Source organism: Apis florea, unplaced genomic scaffold, assembly GCF_048593485.1.
Source record: "Apis florea isolate Af1SG1 unplaced genomic scaffold, ASM4859348v1 contig_3696_pilon, whole genome shotgun sequence".
NCBI lineage: Eukaryota > Metazoa > Arthropoda > Insecta > Hymenoptera > Apidae > Apis > Apis florea.
Window position 1 is genome coordinate 298,273 of NW_028256809.1, and position 24,348 is coordinate 322,620.

The window sequence follows — 24,348 nt, forward strand, 5'->3', positions numbered from 1 at the left end:
AACTCATCGTAATATATATATAATATGCTCCAAGATATGTCTTTAACGATGTAATGCATAATGATATTTTGTAATATCTATCATTAAATAAGAAATATCAAACTATGTAAATGCTATGTACTACAATTATCACAGTATAAAAATTCAGTAGTAGTTGCAAAACTATTTCATATTGATATTAGTGATTACAGATTAAAAAGATATATCTTCTTAAATGTAATCAACAAATACAATAATTAAATTTAATATTATTGCAATAATTATAATGTTTACTTATCTACAAGTTATATGAATACAATTAATGTAATGAACTATAAGTTATTTCATGAAATTTTTGGAATAATGGAACACTCGTCTTTTCTCATGATTGTTATATTATACTATACTCAAAAAAAATAATGCAATAACAATTATAAAAATATATTACAAATGAAATATTCTCAATCTCAATTCTTTTTCTAATACTAATAAATGAAAACATATTATTTTCATCGTAATTATTTTCTTATTCGCTCTGAAAATTTATTTTTTTTTTAATTTTTTTGAATTCCTTTTTATTCGTTATTTTTTGTTATTTATATATATATTTTTATGTTCTTTTTTTTAATGAAAGAGATTATATTATGATTATGTATATATAATTGTTTTTCCAAATATTTCTTCAATATTTTTTTTCTGTTTTTTTCTTATTTATCTATGATTCATATACCAATCAATGAATCATTCATGTATTACATCGTGATTTAAGAATAGTTGAAACTTTATTCTTATAATATTTTTCAAAAATTTTGAAATTTATAAATAATTATAAAGATATCAATTTCTAAATGTATATATAAATAAATCTAATTATAATGTATTCTATTATTCCATATCTTTTTATAGATTCTTTTATTGTTTTTTTTTTCTATTAATTTTTGGAGATCTTGGAAATTTCTTCGCTGCATTTTTACAGATACAAGTACTTTGTCATATCATATCATATAGTCACTTCGAATATGTATGTCATGATGACTTTTAAATTCCAATAACTAATCCCCGCTCATTTTATGAACATAACCTTATCTATTTCTCAATTCAGTAATAGTAAAGCAGATATAAAATTTTCAATAGCTTTCTTTTCTCTAAACTATGTCAGTAAGTGATGTTTCAGTTTTTTGTAAGGTTTTTTTATTCTTTATCTTTTATTATTATCTGTATATTCTATAAATACAGCGTTTTATCTTATTCTATAAACGTCAAATCGTTTTACTTCAATTTACTACAATTGTACAATTTAATATTATATTTCATTACAATTGATGAAAATATAATTAAAGATGATTGAGCGTGGAAATATAATAACAAAAATATTGATGAAATTATTTATTGACAATGCTTTTCAGTCTCTTTACGAATATCTTTAATTTTGCTTTTCCTTGACGCTTTTTGCGACTTCATTGTTTGTAAAAGAAAAAAGGGAAAAGAATATTTTTAATTTTGTGCTTTACGATTAATTTAATAAATTTAAAAATCAATTGATCGATTCTCTGCGACATACGATCCGCGATATATGATCATTGTTTGATATAAATTCTTTATAAATCGTCTAAATATATCAGAATAATTTGTTATAGATTATTTTATTTTTTAAATTGTTATCGAAATAATCCTATTTTTTGCTTATAATTTCTGAATTTATATTTTTCTTTATTTTTGTATGTTTACCGTTAATTTTTTAAAGAATATATTATAAGATATTATATATTATATAATATATTATAAGAAATACAAACGTAAATAAAACACAACACGTAAAAATACAAAACATTGAATTCATATATGTAATTATATTCAACAAAGTATCGCAAATTTAGTATTGGTTATTATATTAATACAATAATAAACTATTTGCTTTAATAAATATTTCGCATTATTTTATTAAACAGCTTAATTGTTTATTGCAGCATAATTGTCTTTTGAAATTGTGGATATGATTTATTGCTAATTGCTGCAATGCTTAAATCACAAAGAAGAAAATACGAAAACTATATTATAGATCACGGTATTTAATTTGTATATATATTTATAAATTTTGTGAGATTCGCATCAAATAATTTTTTAATAAAAATTAAATCGATATCATCGAAATGTAATATACATGTATTTATATATTCTCAATATTTATAGTTAAAATGTAATTGTGGGACGGAATCGAACTTAAAGAAAAATTAAAGAAAATTAAAGAAAAATTAAAGAAAAGAATCGTGCCCTGAATCGTGGAACTGGTTACTAGTCTAATTTAATATCCTAACGATGTATCCTTGTCTTTGTCAAAATATTGAACATTTTTCTAAATTTGAGATAGTTTGAGTATGCATGATGAGATAAATAACATTCGCGTTCAATGCAATGTATGTTTATTTGTATTTTAAGAAATTTGAATATTCCTGTTTCAAAGAAGCATTTTTATTTTAATAATGTGTACATTCGTCGTATTGAACAATTATTTTAATTATTTTTTCAATTAAAACAAGTTGGACAACATAAAATTTTAATACATCGCGTGATATATGCTTTTGAAAATGTATTTTGCAAAATTGTTCATTCTTTGATAAATAACTACTAGAAAAACATTTAATTTCCCAAAATTTTAATAATTGTTTTTAATAAAATAATTGATGATATTTTGCATTTTATTGATAAAAAAGATAATCGAGATATTTTATCATAAGATGATAAAATAATGGAATTGGATATGATTCAGCTTTTGAAATGCTGAAGAAAGATATAATGAACTATAAAATATTTTTTTGTTTAATAATGCATCGATATTTACTACTTGTCTGATATTTTTGATTAGTTAACGGCGAAATTTGGAAAAAAAAAATCTTATAAAAAAATTCGAATTATTGTGACGTTAGAAATAATATGTTGAAATTTGCAAAATTATATAATATAATAATAAATTGTTAAATAATGTTATTAAATTAAAATTATTAAAATTGTTAAATAAATTATATAATGTTAAATTGTTATATAATGTTAAATCTAAAATGATTTGATTTAATACTATTGTTTTTATTATATTAACACGTCGATAAATTGTTTAAATCTGATACAAGAATATTGATCTTCGATATTCATAAATTTTTTTGTGATAATAATTTCCATGACGAGACTGATTTGAGTTGTTGAATCTGAAGTAAATATCTGCATAATTATTTGATCGTGAATTAAAATGCACTATCGATAGCAAAAACTCTGTTAGCATGTTTGCAATATATACTAAATAAAACAAATATCGTTTTAATTTTTTGAAATTAACGATATACTTACAATAGATGCTACTTATTTATATTTCGCTGCATAATAGAATTATATTTATTATAATACTTTCTGCATTTGCTGAGAAAGCAATTGCTATAATTATATTTAGAATATAATGCACAATTTAGAAGTTTAGATTATATTTTATTTTTGATTGTTAATTTTAAAAATCTATCATATGCTTAAATATAATGATTATTCTTACAAAATACATATACATGATTTTGATTGGATTATTATGTAACTTTGATGTCTTTTCCTGTTTTTGGCAATTAATCAAATTTAATTGTAATTAATCGTTTTCGAATTTGATATAATTATTGCATCGTCGTAAGTAAATTTTGATAAAAAATTCAATAGCTCCATCCAGAGTGGACATAATCTCATTGCTCAAATTTCTACGAGAATTATCCCATTGCATAAATTTATTTAATTTTGATAGAATGATATAAGTTACAATTTCATTCAATGAATCGTACCAGTAATCTTAGAATTTTTAATATATTGATTTTATCGTGATTTTCAATCATAGCTGTGATCAATCATAAAGTTACCGAAATTTATTCGATACCATCGACAAATTGAACAATGTATTTAGATGCATGATTTTTCATGATTTTTCATGATTACTAGTAAAAATTATATAAATTACAATTTAAGCAAAATTGCTATTTTAAAACAATTTACATATATTTTTCTTTTACTTTTTTTTCCACTTTTTTTATTTTTTTTTGCTTGTTTTAATCTGGAATTTATGGATTCTTTTTGCAATAAAAAATATATATTGTTCTAATCATTTTTTTAATTTTTAAGTCGTGAACTTCTTGTACTTTAATTTATTTTTTGAGTTCTTATTATTAGTTAATATCTTGAGAATATAAACATTGTTTAACGATAATAATCATAAATTTAAAAAAATTTTTTTTATAATTTTAATTTGAAAATAAGAAAAAAAAGTTATTTTTAAAATAATTTCAATCAAGTATTAGAAAAATAAATAAATTGCTTATTATTTATATCATTAATTGATTTGTAATGAAGTAGCAATTTAAATTCTGTAAAAAATGTATGCGATTTATATTAGATATTTATTTCGACACAATATTTTGATACACATTGAGATTGATAATTATTATATCTATAAGATATAATATATACCTATAATTATAATTATTAAAAGGTATTTTTGGGGTATAATTTTTTGCTATTATCCAACTTTCTTTGATATTAATACGATTTTATGAACGTAAGCGTATCAGAAATTTTTTAAATCTATTGTTAAACAATCCAATACCAAATCTTTCTTAGTTTCACATAAATTCTTCTTGTTTTTCGATCTCGTATAATAAAACCATTGATTTTACTTTGCTGAAACAATTTTTTCAAAAACTTCATTATTATCATTTTTGATCAATGATTAACAATAATTATAATAATTTCATAATAATGTTTTCATAATTTTTTCATAAAAATAGTTTCATAAAAATAGTTTCTTCCGGAAGAAGAAAAAAAAAAGATTCGTTTTTTCCGAATTTTTCAAAATTTTGCCTTGTTTCAAATAATTTTTTTCAAACAGTTCTATTTTTTAAATGAATATTTCATTCTGTTCATAAGATTATTAATATGAAAGAAATCATTCCAAAACTTCATTGAATTTTGACATAATTCAAAAATTTTTTTCTCTTTATCTTATGTAGAATATTTTTAGTTATAAATATTCAAAAAAAAATTTTTTTTAATAAAATAAATGTTATTTAAGTTCGTTAAGTTATTGACAGTTACTTATGATTAAATATATTAATATTTATTTAAAAAGATAGAGAAAAAAATTTTGATTTATAAAATATATTTCGCCGAAAAATTGTTTCAATTTATTATTATCTCTTAAAAATTATTTAATTTAAAAAAATATAGATATCTGCATTAATTTCAGAGAAAACAATTTGTAATACTTTATGCTCTATTTTACTTCAACAACAAGATATTTTATTTTACGTAATAACGAGAAATATAAAGATAAAGAAATAATACCCAAAGATAAAATAATTTATAAACTTTTAAAGTTTTTATTTTTCATATTAGAAATTTTTAAAAAATGTTGCAAGTTGATAAATAGATTTATAATTTTTAAAAATACTCGAATACTAATGTGTTATGTTTAATCTTATATCTTATCAATTATATCTTTATCAATTATGGAAAAAATGAACTTGGTTTTTTTCAATAAATATATATATATATATATTATAAATATGTAATAACTAATAGAATATTAAAAATTAAATGAAAATGCAATATTTTTCATATCATAAAAATATTCCGATACTTAAAGAAATTTATTTTTTATATTTTATTTTTTATTGTATAATATAATAGTAGATATCGTTCCAAATCGTTCTTTTGGAACTTTTTACATGATTTTACATTTTTCAATTGATGAAAGTTAAAAAATTAAAAAGTTTTCATGAAATGATTTATTTAGTTTTAGGTCAAATTTTTTTTTTTTATTGTATCATTGTATTTATTATGAAGACAATTTATTAATAGAAGTGTAGATCGAATTTCAACTGTCTTTTCAACTAATCGGATCATATTAAAAGGATCATATTATCTTCTATTTTTTTAAGTTGATTTAATTTTTGATGTCAAATTAATGATTGAAGGAACTTCTTTAATAGGCATTTTTTGAAAAATAATATCAGGATTGTCTATTGATTGCACATAATGTTATATTACAATGTTGCTTCTGCAATATGTTTCTATTACTCTATTTACAAAATGTAGAGAGATATTTAACCAATGCGGGACAATATTATAACCTGTTCAGAAAATACGGCGAAAAATATTGATGTGAAGAGATTGCTAGACTTTTGCAGATAATAAATTCAAAAGTGCGCCGTATAATTCCAATTGTGGAATTGTATATTGTTTTAAAGACTATCTTTGATTTTGCCATCAAAAGTTCGATTTGTATGTATTAGTATATGTCTATGAATCGAAGATAAATAAAAAAAAAATAAGCTCCCTAAGTTCATTTATTTGCATTACGTTTCAAAATGATATAATGATTGAATTACAATTGAATAGACAATTGTCCAATAGAATGATATTATTTAATAATGATTGAACATGATATCAATTTTTGTTCTATGCTCGTGAACAATGATTTTTTCGAATCACTTTTTATGGATTTTATTTTTTGAAGAAGAATCTTAACACGTTAAGCGTGACACTAGTTCCTGAGAATTGATCAATTTTTTGTTTCGGACATTGGTGCATGGGACCGACAGTATCAAAGTTAAAAAATAAATATTGTAATTTAATAGAGTTTATTAAAACAATCTAAGTAAAAATATGATTTAGTTTTACACATATTAAAAAAGTGATAATTTGTTTTTTTGGCTCTATTGTGTTATAATATTCAGAATAATATTTCCAGACTTCATACATTTCTTCTTTTTTTTTTAAATCGATGAATATTTTTTCTATAGATTGGAATTTTTTCATCTGAATATCGTTTAAGCGCATTTGTTAATTGTTTGCAAAATGTCGCGATTTAAGATATAACATTCCTGTTGTATCTTAGAATATAAACAAAATATTCACAAGCGGCATTTAAAAAAAGCACTAATTTTGTGTACTATTTTACTTTTTCTCAATAAGCTGTTATATGCATTTATCTAATCATAAAGATCAACAACTTTTTCCTGTATTCAACAACCATTTTTGATTTGTGACAAAACCAAAAATCTTTTTATATTTATCATTTAGAATTTTTTCTTTTTAGAAAAGATTAAAAAATCTCTTTTATCTTTTCATTTCAAAACTATAATTCTATTACTATTTTCTTTGGCAATAACCTGCATTTCAATTTAGTTATTACTTTATTTAAGTTTCTTTGTATGATTTATTCGAAATGTACTAATCAAATGCATATTTTTCTTTATTCGCCAAATAGAATTAGTTATTAGTATATAGTTTGTATGAAACACGTCTTTATATATATTTATTACAATATTTGATGATGTTATATTTTCTTTGTTCAAATATTAGCTTTAATCCATTTGTGAAGCTATAATAGTAAGTAGTATATAATGATAAAATTAATTTATTATAAACTCTACTATATTACTAAGTAAACATTGTTTTATTTTAACATTAAATCTACCGATAGTTCTTATATTATAGTATATATTTATTTATATTATAGTTCTTATATTATAGTATATATTTATAGTATATATTTATTCCTATCGCGCTCGATCAAAATGACCGGTGTTTAAAAAAGTTATCATTTTTAACGTAGATAATTTATTATAGGATATACTTATTCCTATCGTGCTCGATCAAAATGACCGGTGTTTAAAAAAGTTATCGTTTTTAACGTAGATAATGGTTAATTTATTATAGGATATACTTATTCCTATCGCGCTCGATCAAAATGACCGGTGTTTAAAAAAGTTATCGTTTTTAACGTAGATAATGGTTAATTTATTATTGAATGTATAAAATGAAGAATTTTCATAAAATTTCGTTCAAATTTATTTTTATATAATTTCAATTATAAACTTAAAAAAACCAAAACTTCATTTTTTCCCTATAACATATTTCTGAAAAATTAGTTTTCAATATATTTAATTAATAAACCAGATTTTACAGTATGTATCTAAAATTATTTATTGAAAAAAATAAAATTTAACTTTTATTTATAGAGATATATCTTATTCAGCTTTGCTGCATTTTTTTACAAATTATTTTATTTTCAAATGTATATTTATCGCACACATATTTTTCGCATCTCGAGTAGATTTTCATAGTTTTGTAATCTTTACAATATTTTACTTGACAAATTTTTCGTATGTACGAATCTGAACTTGTTGATAGTTTAGTACATTTTCGCGATTCTTGATATGCAGCGTTGAGCTCTATAGCTAATTGGAATAAAAATTTTTGCCTTAAAATGTTTTCACTCGTTTTTTTTATACAAAACCCAAATATTTATTCCAGTCTAAAATGTTGAAAAATATTTGAAGGGGCCATCTACAAGATTTTGACTTCACACTGTATTTCCTTACCATCTGATTCGCGTCTATACTGAATTTTGTATAATTATAAAAGTTAATCATTTCCGGTATACGTTTATTACTTTTTTAGATTTTTATTGATTTATATATGGAATTTAGCACAAGCATTTTTTTTATTGATTTGTTTTTATACACTATAAGAGAAATATGATTTGATCTACATCAATCTCACTTTCGAATATCAACAATAATCTCTTTTTTGTCCTGGACGTGGACGCTTATTTATAATAATTTTAATAATTAATTATAATATTCTTCTTTTTATTATCACTGTCTAATTTGCTTGTTATAAATAGCTCATCTGTTTCCATGTTGTTTTCAGTTACGGAAATTGCTTACTTATCGCACACTGAACAGTCTTTTTCTATATCTGTTATTTTTTCTAATAACTCCATAATTTTTGAACATTTTGATATTTTTATATTCACCACAGAATATCACACTACGTATGGAATACAAAATTCAAAGTTTTACTGCTTTACTTTTTTTTTTTTCAAAAACTGCATACGATTTTTTCTTGAGTTTGTATTCTCTACTATTATTATTTGTTATTATTTGTTATTATTTTTACTACTTTCAATTGTCATCCGATCTTAAAATAGCCTTTTCTTTGTACAGATTGTATATATTTAAAAGAATAATGGACCGATTGTAATAGGCAGAATAGATTACAAATATTTTTTAGAAACAAGAAAAAAAAATTAGAACTAAATACTGAAGAATATATTGTATGCATATTTTAGGAAAAATCATGAAGTTTGATAAAGATATGATAACGTTTAAATATGTGTAAAATTTTGAAACAGTCAATTTACTCGGTAGTGATAAGTTTAGAGTTAAACGATCAAAAATAAATATATATGAAAGTTTATTTGTCATTGAATGAATTCATGAGATTCTATGAATTCTATTGGTTCGTCAATTCAAATATATTTTAATAGTTTAACAGTTCGAATTATCCAAATTCAAAATTCAAAAATTTAAAACGTTTTTTTAATGATTTAATGATTCAAAAATTTAAAACGTTTTAATTTTTCGTCGAATTTTAAATCAGAAAATTAGAATCAGAAAATCCATTGTTTCCAGGAAACTGATCCGCAAGTGTATTCGCGCACACTTATTGCGATTTATAAACAGCTTATTCGAAAAATTTATTCATATAAAAATTCTTTTCTATTATTATCGTTTGCAGATCTCTTTTAAGCATGAATAAAAAATGATGTTATCTGGGAAGATTATTGTTTTTGAGAGTTTAATTGATATTTATAATTGTATATTTGATTATATATTTTTGGTATACTTCAACCTGGCTGACATATTCTCTTCAATTTTTCTCTTGTTACGATTTAGGCAATAACCGCAATATTATTGGTTATTATGTCTCACCAGGAAACTGAGATCTTTCCAATTGAACTAGGAAAGGATTTTCTAAGAACATGAGTCTCATTGTATTCTGACTGCCGATACATTGTGAGAGATTCAGTTCTCTTAGACACGCGTACCACATATATAACCGCACTAATACAGTTTACTCATCGTGAAGAAGATATATCAATAGTTACAAATTTTTTCACACATACATACATCTCGAAAGAGCATTCGACATATTTATATATGCATTTAATCCACCATTATAATACACGAATAAATTTGTAGTAAATTTTCTTGATGGATGATGTTGATTGCTATTGAGATTATATATATAACTGGAAATTATCTAACGTTTCAAGATCGTGTTCAAGTTATACCGAAATGTTTTTAAAAAATATATAATCTCAAGAGTCTTCTAAATTCTTCTCTCAAAGTTGCAAATGTTAAAGATATGTTCTAAAATTGAATTATAAACATTGCAAAAGCAATCGAAATATATTATAAATCGAAAATTTTTTTGTTGATAAATATTAACGCATTATATTGAATTTAAGAGAATTCAAGCATCTACTTTAACTTCTAGATAGTAAATATGTATTAATAATTATTTCATTAATATTTTATTTAAGTATTAGATTTAGATTAATCATTAGGTTTAATACATTTTTTAAAACTTTATATTCTATCAATATTTATAGTACAAAAAATAGACCATTTCGTTTAAAAAAGTAAGATGATTTTAATTTTTTTTCATTTTCATTCACAAAAAAAAAATATATATTTTGAAAATTTTTCAAAACCATTTAAGTTCCATATCTTTAAAATTTTGTTTAGTAATTATTTCAAATAATAAAATTATTTGAGATATTCTGTATAATAAGAAGATCTAGAGGTACTGTAATTTTCTCTTACTATTTTTAATAACTATTTATATTTATCTATTATTTTTATATTATATTAGATATAGTTTTATTTTTAAAATATGATTAATTATTATTTATTTTCATCTAAATAATTAAAATCAAGATCATATTACTTAAATATTAAATCTAATATTGTTACAGTTTACAATACCAGGAAGCAAAAGAATAATACAACCAGAAATTTATGTAACTATAATAGTTCATACGCCTTTTTTTATAAATCCTGCACAACAAGTTCTAATACAAGGTTGGCTAGTAACTGTGGACAATATTAAACAACTTACTAATTTCATAGAGAGTCAACTTCATATATTAGAAGAGAAGGTGGCTTGTGTTACTTCTGTAGCTATTCAACAATTGGAAAATATAAAAGCTGAAAGTGAACGTCTAGTTGGGGGACTTTTTGAAGAAAATAGCACTTGTTTGAACAAAAATAATAATACTTTTGCTGTTAATACTTCAATAATTTCCCCAGAATCAAGTTTTATTAATATGTTAAGATACGGAATGTTAGCTCTTACTTTGCTACCGGAACACAGTTGCGCACGTAAGTATCTATCATAAATATATTTTTATATATTAACATATATATTATATTTTACACACACATATATATATATATATAAACACGATATTAATAAAAATAAATTTAAAACTCAATTAGATTATTATTAATTAAATAAAAATAATTTATAATATTAACATATTTTATAATATTTAATATAATATATATTTTATAATATTTAAATATCATGTATAATTATAAATTTTAATTTAAATAATATAAATTAAATAATTTAAGGTTTCATGTTTATTTTATAGTATAGGTATTGATAATAGTCATATAAATATTGAAACATTTATGTTACTATTAATGTATATATATTTTTAGGTATCTTTATAAAATAAATAAATATGATAATATAAAATAAATAATACTAATATAAGTATTGATTAAAAATTTATATTATTATTAATATAAATATATTAATATATATATTTTAGAATTTTATAAAATAATAGTAAAATGAAAATAAAAAATAAAACAAATAAAGAAATTTTAAGAAATCATAATATTTAAAAGATATATTAATGTATCAGTTCTAAAAATTTTTCTTTTATTTTAAAATTTTGCCTATTTGATTATAATTCATTGAATTTTTATAAATTTATAAGTTTATAAGTTTAAAGTTGATTTTCTTCAAAAAAAAAAGTTTTATTTTTAACAAGCTATTTTTTTATTTTTCAAAATTATTGAAAAGTTATATATACGTAGGAAATATTTGTTTCAATTAGAAAAAATTTTATTTATTATATTTCAATTGTTTTTATCGTTAGATACTAGCAATAAACAAATTTTTTAATTTGAATTAAATAATTCAATTAAATAATCAAATAATAAATCAATTAAATAATAAAATAAAATTTAGAATTAAATAATATTGCATGTCTTTATTATTATATAATTTTAATAATGAATTTTTATAATTTTGATAATGAAAATAGAATCAATATTTTTTATAAAAATTTCAGATTTTTACAAAAAACATATAGCGAAAAAATATAAATTTTAAAAAGTGGAAAAATTTTCCAATTTTTTAGTTTTCCTCTATATATATCTGTTAAATATTTCTTTTATGAATAAAATGATTATTTCATAAAAATAAATATTTTATATATTTTATATATTTCAAAACAAATAAAAAGATCTTTAATAAGTATGTACAAAATATAATATACAAAATATTTTCAATGTTAATTTAAAATTTTTTAAATATTAATTATTTAAATTTATTGAAAAATAATATTTTCTTTATGTAATGTAATGATATTTTGAGCATCATTTATTAATAACTTAATTGCATTTTTCTACGAAATGAATAAAAACGAATCGATTCATATTAAATACTTATTATAGCATTGAAATATATTACTTTATATATATTACTTTATAATGATATTTAGCTTATAGAATTTTGGATATTGAGAAATTTATTTATAACAAAAAATTTTGTATCTTATTTCTGTCTAACATGAGATAATGTGTGAGAAACAGTCATATAGTTCGACATATTTTGTAAATCATTGATAAATGTATATTGTGTAGTAATTTATTTGAATCTTGCATCTTTTTTATTTGAGCAAACTATTTAATCTCATTTTCTTTCTCTCGAATTAATCCTGTTGTATATCTCAATTTTATATAAAAATACTTAAAGATTTAAAAATATTCTATATAAAAATTCAATTTTCTTATTATAATAGAGTAAGATTAAAAGAGTCTAAGGATTATAAGAATTTGTGAAAAACATATTTTAATATTTATTATATATTACATAATATTTGTTTATACTATATATTTATATGTATTTATATGTGTATATATGTATTTTATTATAATATAAATTTAAGTATTTTTTATGCAATATATCTTACATTTCTTACAAAACTATTTCTTGCAAAAAATTTATGCATTTTTAATAAATTATTGTATATTTTTTACTTTTTTATAATGTTATTATTAATGTATTTGTATAATGTATGTAGTTTATATAATGAATATATTTTCATTTTTTTCTTGAATTCGATATAATAAGAATAATTTCTTTCTTTATATTTAATATTTTAATTATTTTAATATTTTATATTTTTTTATTATATATTGTGTCATTAATGTAATAAATTTTTATTCCTATATATATTTTTTTTGCATTTTTTAAATTCGAAAAATTCGAAAAATAATTTCTTTTTCTAAAACAATTTGATAATAATAAAATTTATTCATTAAGTATTGATACATCATTTGTATTCATAAATTAGAGTTTATTCATTGTATTCATAGATTATGAGTTTGTTATTTAAATCATGTTCCTAATAGAATAGAAATAGAATAAAAATGTTTATAGAATCTTTTTTATAATGAATAAATAATGTTGAGTATGATTAATTTTTAAACTTATACAAAATTTTCAAACTATTACAAAATTTCATTCATATGTTTAAAAATTTAAACATATAAAAAGATTATGTTAACCAATAAAACTAATCTATGATAAGAACAAAAATGTATTGAGGAATGTAGTTGAGTTAATAGTAATTTATTCAATTTGTTGTCCGAAAATTATATGATATTTTCTTATAGATGATTCTTATAATATGATTCTTTTAAATTACTTTTTAACTGAGCAAAAGCTTGACAAATTTCAAATTTGATATTTTTTATTGTTTTTTTTTATTATATATCAATTTACCTTTGATTATATATCAATATAATAAGTAAAAATTAATAATTTCTTTCATTATTTTAAACATTTTTGCAAAATTAATAAAAGCATATTGATTCGCATAATCATTGTTCATATTTGTAATATATAAAAGAATCACTTTAAACTTATAAATCTAATAATATTTTCATTACGTAATATTCTTGTGATAAATTTCATTCCTCAATTTCATGCATGATTCTGAAATGTTAATTATAATGATATTTTGTCTTTCTATGTAAAAAATGTAAGATTATTTTACTTATATACTACTATCTTTTTTTTTTTTTATTAAAAACTTTTTTAGATTTTTAGATTTTGGAATTTTCTTTTAATTAATTTTGATTATATCAATAAATATTTCATTTTTAATAACTTTTCTATTACGAATATTAACGTAATATCAATAAATATGGTTTTACTTCATTGAAAACTTTTTTTAATAATTTTTTATATAAATATATAATGGATAATTTTTGTGTTTACTGAAAAATTAGGCGATGAATGATATATTTAAATATTGTACTACAATAGGAAAATATAAAAAAAAATTTAAACGATTAACATATATCCTATTAGATTTATTTAAATTATAAACGATATTTGCGCTTTAAATTGAACGACAAATTAGACAACAAAAATTTCCTGATCAGATATAGAATTTGAAAATTTTAAATATATTCTAAATTATTATTTTTTGAATACGATCTATATCTGACTAAGTTCACGATTGATAAATAATCATAAATATAAATATAACTAATAAATAATTTTAATTCATCAGTTTGATAGTTCAATGATTTATTTTGTGAAGATGAACGAATTTTTAAAAAAAAGAAAATTGATTAATATGTTATAAATCCTTGTTATAGAATATACAAAGATCATTTAAATAGATATTTAATGGATCAATTTTGAAAAGAGATAAAAATGGATTGTTGATTAATTACAATAGATAAAGAAAGTATTCGAATGTTTACATTTACAATTTTTGATAAACGAAATATATGTATTAAAGAAACTTGTTTAAGATAATAAGAAGTGTATAGTAGGAAGGAAATTTCAAGATTATGTCAGAAAAATTTGAAAATGATTCACCAATTTGTACAATAGTTATAATACATTTATTATAAACACGCACCATTAGTACGTTATAAAAGTATTCGAACGCTGATACGTTTTTGATAGTTTTTAAAAATTTTAGCCAGAAATATAAATACTGATACTAAGTGAGATTATTTTTATGTTCAGTTGATGTCAAACTATCATTCCATTAACATAAAAGTATGTGGTAAAAATATATTAAAAATGAATCCGAAATAGTCTAAAACACAAAAGTATGAACGATAAACTCTCCTTCGACTGCATAAGAATGGGAAATCATATAGTGAGATAGCAAAAATTGTAAACAGAAGTAAATCTACGGTACATTATATCATAAAAAAATGAAAAACTGAAAAAACAAATGTGAATAAAGCTCATTCAGGTCGACCAAGAAAAATTGAAAGGAAAAAGTTATTATTTGCAAAGTAAAAAAAAAAAAATTCTATTATATCTGCATCTACACTTTCAAATATGATATCGAAAATGTTTGACAAAGATATTCATCCCCAATTATGTCTACAAGTTTTATGAAATAATAATTTTCATGGTAGAGTATCAAGAAGAAAACCGTACATTAATAAGCAAAATCAAAAGATTGACTTTTGTAAAAGTATTTGTAATAAAAGATAATGCTTTTTAGGAAAAAATGAATCTAAGTTTAATATTTTTAACTCAAATGGACAAAATTATGAATTGGATATCCAAAATATATGCCCAACAGTAAAACACAGTGATTCGGTCATAATATGGGGCTGCATGATAAATAATGATACAGGGAATTTAGTATATATAACAATAATTATAGTATTTATTAACGGAATACTCGATAAATACAAATCTCTAGATATTCTAAAGAATAATTTCAAAAATAGTGTTAATTTCAAAAATAAGTTAAAATTGTTGAAAGATTCAATTCAACAAGACAACGATTCTAAATACACAGCGCGAATCGTGAAAAAATAGATTATGTACAATGTATGTCCATATGTTAAATATTCTAATAGTCCAGATATAAATCCCATCGAAAATTTATGGGTTGAAATAGGCAAAAAATTAAATAAATTTCAAATATTTTCAAAGCAGATGCTTAAAGAAAAAATTATAGAAATATGGAATTCCACCTATTGTAATTTTACAAAATCACTGGTTCATAATATGGAACATTGACTTGAGACAAATTATTACCACCAAAAGTATTCCAACAAAATATTAACTCTTAACGCTCCGTAGGCTCCGCTACAGAGATATTTGTCATTTGTTCCGAAGGCTCCACTGCGGAGCCAAATGTTTTTAGCATACGTTATCGTCAGCGTTAGCAATTGTTATCTGTAGTTAAAATGTGCTAAGTCTGTACCATTACGATTAAACCATTTTTTGATCTTTTCTATGGTTAGTAACATGGAGAAAAATAAATATTATGATGAAAATTTAGAGCTGAGTGATACTGAAGACGTATTTGATTTTGAAGAGTTAAAAGACATTGTGGAAGACAATGTTGGTTATGATTCTGACACTTCAAGTAGTAGTAGCTTTTACTATTATACTACCAAAGAGACGAAGAATGAGAATTATTGAAAATGAAAGCGAAGATTTGTTACAAGATTTAGATGAATGGCGTGATGTTACGGAAGAATTACATATTCCAGATAGAATGGTGGCGGAAATTGTTTTTCTGGGGAATGGAGATATCAATAATTAATTCATACATTTTCTATAAAACTGTACAACACAATAAAAATGAGAAAGCATTGACGCACTTACAGTATAGAAAAATTTTAGTCCATCAACTCGTAGGAGATTTTCGTCACGATAGAAGAAGTCTCTTCTACATCAATTTCTGAAATCAGACTAAACGGATAACTTCACATAATGAGGAAAGATGCAAAGAGGAACTGCGTTGTGTGCTCTAAAAGGAAACAATTGAATGGCAGACGTCAAACAAATGAATACTGTGACACTTGCCCAAGTAAATCCAGAATGCACATGGGAGATTGTTACCAAAGATATCACACCGTGGATTACAAAATTTAAAATTTATCTTTTATTTACAATAGAAAAATGTATATTTATAAAATAAATAAAATCAAATGCATTCACAAGGACGTGTAATCTTTTCCGCTCAAAATAAGACTTCCTTTATCTTAGACGCTCCGCTCTAAAAATGTGCCGGAGTTGCTGATAGGCAGTACTCGAGAAACGCGCGGAGCGCTAAGAGTTAATGTTAAATAATACTGCATATATGAAGTGTTCGAATACTTTTTTAACCTACTAACGATGCGTGTTTATAATAAATGTATTATAACTATTGCATACTAAATTGGTGAATTATTTTCAAATTTTGCTAGCATAATCTTAAGATTTTCCTCCTTCTTTATATCTTTCATTGTCTTAAACAAGTTCCTTTAACATATATATTTAGTTCATTAAAAATTGTAAATGTAAACGTTCGAATATTTTCGTTACTCATTGAAAAAGTTTTATGTTTATATTTTAAGAAAATCAAAATAAATGTATAAAGAAGGGAATTTATCATATGATAATATTTTTTAAATTGAAATTAATTAAAAATAAAATAGAATTAACATGATTCAATATTAAGATTAAATATAATTAAGATTGCATATTTTATTTAATTTGAGTAAATTAAATAAAAGATATTACATTTAAAAACGGTTTATAAATTTCAAAATTTCAAAAAGTAATAAAAAAATTATTTATGTGCACTTTTTATTGTTCTTTATCTTTAATTTTTGATCTTAAAAATAAAATTATAACATGCATATTATAAAAATAATTAAATTAAATAAATTATATTAAAAAAATTATAAAAACTTAAAAATACTATTTAAATTATTGGAATTATTCTAAAAAAATTATAAAAACGTTATTTATATCTATATTAGTTTTCTATTATTTTAGAAATTCGTGTATCTAATATTAAAATATTCAATTTTTGAAAAATATTTTTTATCAAAATGATAAAAACATGATACAATTTATCTTTAACATTGAGATGTTAAATTAATTTAGTACACGAACATATTGCACGAACAAATATTATAGATATTATTGCTAAGATGTTATTGGTTTTAAAATATAGAATATAATTCTCATAATATGTATATATTAGAGTATCCCATAAGTTTCTTTCGCATCATGCTAGGAACTGACTATTTTTATATAAACATGCAGGCTTATTTGTTAGCCGTTATAACATCGATTTCAATCGTCCCAGTTCTTTTAAAGTACATTTCGTTGATATAATTGATATAATATCGTTCGGTGATATAGTCTTTTTTAAAATTTTTTTCTACACCATTCAATATGGATGATCAAAGAAAGCATTTACAGCATATTATGCTTCATTGTTTTAAAAAAGATAATAGTGCAAATGATACTGTAGACGAGATTTGAACGTTTAATGGGAATGATGGTACGATTATTATGACCGCAATTGGTTTAAGAGATATAGAGTTGACAATTTTGACTTCTTTAACACGTTCGTCGCCCAGCGTAATTTCGATGAGTTCCTCACGGAGCTCAAATGTTGCTGGCTTGCAAAGACAGCACTTGTAAAGCGGTCAGGTCTGGCCTTTATTTTCAACAATTCAGATACCTCTATTAGTTTAATAGTAATTTATGAGCGGGCATGGTTTTCTTAATGCTTTCCAGATTTTTAATTTAACAAAGACACCAGGCAATAGCTACTTTACAAGTCACATTTGCATGCTATGCGATGGACCACCGTGAAAACCAGCAAAAATCTTGACCCCCATCCTTCGAAACCGCCCTCAAACGCGGTGATTGGTTCTTCCAACCTCTTTTTGTATGCATTTTCAAAAAAAGTAAGAATTAGGAAAAAACAACAACCAAACTCGCGACAGTCTTGCAGTTGACTTAGAATAGAAATAGACGAGATAAATAAAATTTAGCGATGATACAGTTTACCAAAAAACAGTCAGAATGCACATTATAAAAATATAAATGATAGTGAAGAAAGTAATGATGAAGAAATAGTGAATTTTAAAAAAAAGTTTACAAATAAAATTTCATCAAGTTCAAGTTCAGATGATGAGAAATCATATGCAAGTGAAGATCTCGACGAAATGTTAGAAGAGCTTGCTATAAACGAAGAAGAGGAATTAACCATTACTGATGATTCCTTACTGACAATATACAGTGGAACGACTTTTACTAATAAGCAACAGTCATTTCCGTTCACTGGAAAAAGTGGGCTTCTGTTGGATTTGCTATCTGATATGAGTCCAAGTGAAGTTTTTTTCACTATTCTTAAATGAACAAGTATAAGTCTTTTAGTCACAGAAACCAATAGATATGCCGAACAAAAATTGCTTCAACGTGAAACGATCGATCACGCTTAAATAAATAGATGGAAATCTACCACTTCCAAAGAAATTAAAACATTTATTTCATTGATGATTTGGATGGGTCTAGTACAGACACCTCTCATTACATGTTGGTCAACGGATCCTATTTATAATTTTTCATTTCCGAGAAGCAAAATGTCTCGTAACCGATTTGAATGAAGTGAACAACGATACGAAAAAGTATTAAATGGTATCGTAAATTAGCATTACATTTCCTTTTGGGAATAATTATTGTAAATGCACATATTGTATATCAAAAAATTACAAATCAAAAAATAGAAATAAGAAAATTCCGAGAACATTTAGTTAAAAAATGGCTGTTCTCAGAAAATATTACTGAAAACAATAAAAATAAAATGAAAAAAATATCTCATTATTTAGAGATTCGGAAAAATTACAAAGGCAAACCTATAAGAAGGATGTGTATTTTATGTTATCGGAAAAAAAGACAAACTGTCGAACGTCAAAAAGCGAGAAAGAATATTAAAAAAATTACAACTTATTGTGCTAAATGCCCAAAATCACCACGGATGTGTTTGATTAATGAATACCACAATATATCATAATATAATGTAAATATAAATTAACAAAAAATATAATATAATGTAAATAGTTTAATATATTTATTTTGTATATTTGTTTTAAAATAAAATTTAATTTTAAATTTCATTATATAATGTAAATATAAATTAATAAAAAATATAATATAATATAAATATTTTAATATTTTTATTTTGTATATTAATAAAATAAAATTTAATTTTAATTTTCATTAATTTTTTTTTCAAAATTCCGATTTAAAATCTTATTTTTTTTAAAAAGAAAGCGTCACCCATATATGGGTGACGGGGCCTCCGGGAAAGCATGCCCGTCATCCATATATGAACGTGTTAAAGAGGCTTGTCACTGAAGACGAGACTTGGATTTTATGTCAAAATGTGTATCGAAAACGTACTCGGAAAAACGTCTCAGGACAATAAAATAACTTTCAACTATCGCGAAGTCTGAACTTCATCCGAAGAAAGTTCTTTTGGTGGGACTGGAAAGATATAGTCAACTATGAGCTCCTTCTTTAAGGTGAAACTGAAAAATCAATTGTGCCAAATACTACAATTAGCTTAATAAATTGAAAGCTTCCATAGCAGAAAAATAGTCAGAATTGGAGAATTAATAAGGCATCTTTTTTCATCACGACAATGCAAAATTGCGTGTTGCATTGGTTAGAGAAAAGTTGGCAAAAAAAAAAAAAAACTGTTAAAGTTTAATTAGGACGTTCTACCACATTTTCCAACTTTTTAGATCTTGCTTTATCCGATTATTACTTGTTCCTATCATTAAAAAATTCTTTCTATGATAAACGGTTCCAATTCGTAAGCGAAATAAAACGCATCTCGAGGAATATTTTGCAAATAAGTCCCAACAATTTTGGAAAGAGGAATAATGAGTTTTCCTGAGAAATGGAAGAAGGTGATAAAATAGAACGATTCATATATAATGCAATAAATCAATCTTAAACAACAAATATCGCGTATTCATTTCGTATCAGGAAAAAAAAAAGAAAAAAAATTTATAGGACATCCTAACATATATATTGCAAACAATTTATAATAATATCAAAAATAAATAAATAATAATATTAATAATAAATAATAATTAAAAATTAAATTCAATATATATAATAAAATTATAAATTTTCTAATATATAAAAAAGTAATATATAACAAAGTAATTCATTAAAAGAATTAATTTATTACTTTCATTTTCTATTTTTTTTAGATATGATAATTGTAACAGATGGTATTGTTGGAAATACCGATGTTCATGTCTTAGATTCTGTTATACAACAATTACGTGCAACAACAATCGCATGCAGTTTTCTACATGTTGGAAGTACATATCATCCACATTGTGCTGATGGCTTAATTCCATATCAAGATTTATTACATTTTATTGCAAAAGCTACTTTGGGTACTTATATGTCTTTTATTCCGTATTCTGTACGTAATAATTAAATATTATATTTATATATATTTAAATAATTAAAAATATTATTTATTACTAAATAGATGGATTTTTCTTTTCAACATTAATGTTTAAAAACGAACTTATAACTTATAATTTCTATAATCTGTTAGTTATTCATTTATTTATTCTTTTTAATTATTTTTATCATTGATATTTCAAATATCAAATATACTCTTTTTATTATTTCTTCACTTTATTTTCAATCATTTCTAATCTATTTTTATTTTTTGTTATATTTTATTCTTTTTTTTTCTTGTAAAATTTACTACGAACTGCATGTAGATTTTTCTATTTGTTATAGTTTTTTTTCAAAAATTTTTTCTATTTCTATATTTGTTTTTTCCTATATTATTTAATACATATTTGATATTTTTTTCCATTTATTTATATTTATTCTTACTTAAATTTTTAATAATTTATTCTTTTTTTTCTTTACGTTGATAGCAATTTACAATATCTTATCTATTATCTATAACTTATCTGATATATAATAAAACATTGATTATTTGAACTTATTGGAAAATAAATTTATTTGAAAAAAAGATTTTTTGAATCAATTAGAAAAAATCAAATTTGAGAATATATGTATATGAGACAACAAAATAAATAATGTTCAAATACAGATATTATATAAAAAAATATATTTTATTATCTACGGAAAAAAGTTATATAAAAAATTTTATATTTTAAATATATTAATTGTTTTTTAATTTTATCCCAGAACAAATAATAAATGTAACTATTGCAAATATTGTTAAATAATTATTTATATTTATAAATATTACATTTAAATATATATTCAAAAATTTGAAAGCATATTTATATAAATAAAAAAAATCTTTTTAAATATTATGAAATTAAACTTGTAAATTTATAATGAATGTTTATTGATAACTTAACAAAAAAAATTAAATAGAATATTTAGATAGAATATTTAAAATATCTTTAATAGTGATTAAAAATAAAAATAATCATTTTTATGAAACAAAAATTTGATTTGAATTTATATTTATTTAAGATTTTTTTATTTTTTTTTGTATATTGTGTATATTTTCAATATATTTTTCAATATATTTTTATTATTATTATATATTATTATATATTATTTTTAATATATAACAAGTTTATATATATTTAACAAGTTTTCATAAGTTTAATACATATTCTTTAGTATTTTTATGTGAAATTCTTTACTGTTTCCAAGTTTTGGATAATTAATAGATATACATGATGAAAAAATTGTTATTTTGATGATCAAAATTTTCAAAATTAATTTTCAAAATTAAATGGATATTTTATTGCAATATATTCTACTATTTAAATCATATTACACATTTATTTATTATTATTTCATTAGTTTTTCATTTCTTTAAACTTTAATATAATATTCTAATTTTTTTAAGTTTATTAAATTTTAATAATAAATAATTTTTCACTTTTCATATTCAAAATTTCAGTATCTTTATAGAATTTATATAATATGGAAGAAATAATATATTATTCATATTTTGTTATGATTTTATAATAAACTTAAAAATTTTTTAAATAATAATATTATATATACATGCATGTGTAAGTTTATATTTCTGATTTTTTTACAATAAAAAATTAAGATTAAACAAATATATACTTTATATTATAGTAAATTTATTTTTATAGGTACATATGAATGGAACAGAAATGAATATTTATCACAAAAACTTTTTATGTTGGCAATTATATCGTAAAGATTGTAATCTTATTATACCAGATTATTCAAATTGGCATTCTACAAATTTATTATTTTACGAACAAAAGTCAACACAACTTTTACAAAAAAAACAAATTGAAGATAAAGTTACTTGTACATTAAGTAGTTTATTATGTTGTCGACTTCGAGAAGGATATTTGATAAAACGTGCTAATGTGAGAGATGAAATACTTGAAATTTGTTTTGTATTATTGTGGAAATCCAGTGTTTTACTGGAATACATAGTAACATGTCCTTGGTTAACGAAATCATTATCTGCATCTAATACAATACAATATACAATTTCAATAGAAGGTAAATTATATTAAAACTTATCAACAATAAGTTTTTACAATTTTATTATTTTTAAATTTTTTATAATATTAATTAAAAGGAATAATTTTTTAGGAAAAACTTGTACAAAATCATATAGTTATTATATATATATTATGTATAATCTATATGAACTCAAAAGTATTCGTATAAAAAAAAATAGTTTCGTATAAAGGAATTTTTTCAAAAAAATTTCTGATTTTATTAAAAATTTATTTATATTTAGCATATTATTAGGTTATTTTCTATATGGAGTTCTATATGGAATTTTTTTGCTAGATTAATATAATAATATCATAATATAAAATCTATTTACAAAAATATTTTTTTCAATTTTAGATGCAATTTCTTCTAAAGATATTGTATATAATAAAATATATAGATAGAGTATTACATAATTTAAAATTTTGTTCTATCTTATACCGTTTATACTATCCATTGTTCTATCTTATACTATAAAAATTATATTTAAAATGAAAAATTATTGAATTTTCATTGATTTCATAACTTTTAAATGATATTCTAAGTAAAAAAAAATTATTGCATATATGTATGTATATATATATGTATAATGTTAATATATTCGTAGAAGAATTGATTTTAAATTAATATAATTTATTGATATTAATATTTGAATATTGTTCTATTTATTGTTTTATTATATTCATTATTTTATTTACAAAAATTTATTTTAAATATTTTATTTCTTATGATATTATAATATGTATGAAAATATTCTATTCTAATTTATTCTAATTAATATTAAAAGAAAAAATTGATGACAACGTAATAATTAAAAATAATTTAAAAAAGCGAAAA

General features: G+C 21.5%; 1 protein-coding gene across 2 annotated transcripts in view; it reads left to right on the forward strand.

Annotated features, from left to right (window-relative positions):
* The window catches only part of LOC100866592 (KICSTOR complex protein SZT2), a 93,326-nt gene that overhangs the window by 19,483 nt on the left and 49,495 nt on the right, over window positions 1-24,348 (forward strand). For both annotated transcript variants that reach the window (XM_086914576.1, XM_086914577.1), the window contains exons 5-7: window positions 10,829-11,234; window positions 21,219-21,439; window positions 23,127-23,511. In XM_086914576.1, coding sequence (XP_086770702.1) covers window positions 10,829-11,234; window positions 21,219-21,439; window positions 23,127-23,511 — 1,012 coding nt within the window. The remainder of the gene's footprint in view (window positions 1-10,828; window positions 11,235-21,218; window positions 21,440-23,126; window positions 23,512-24,348) is intronic.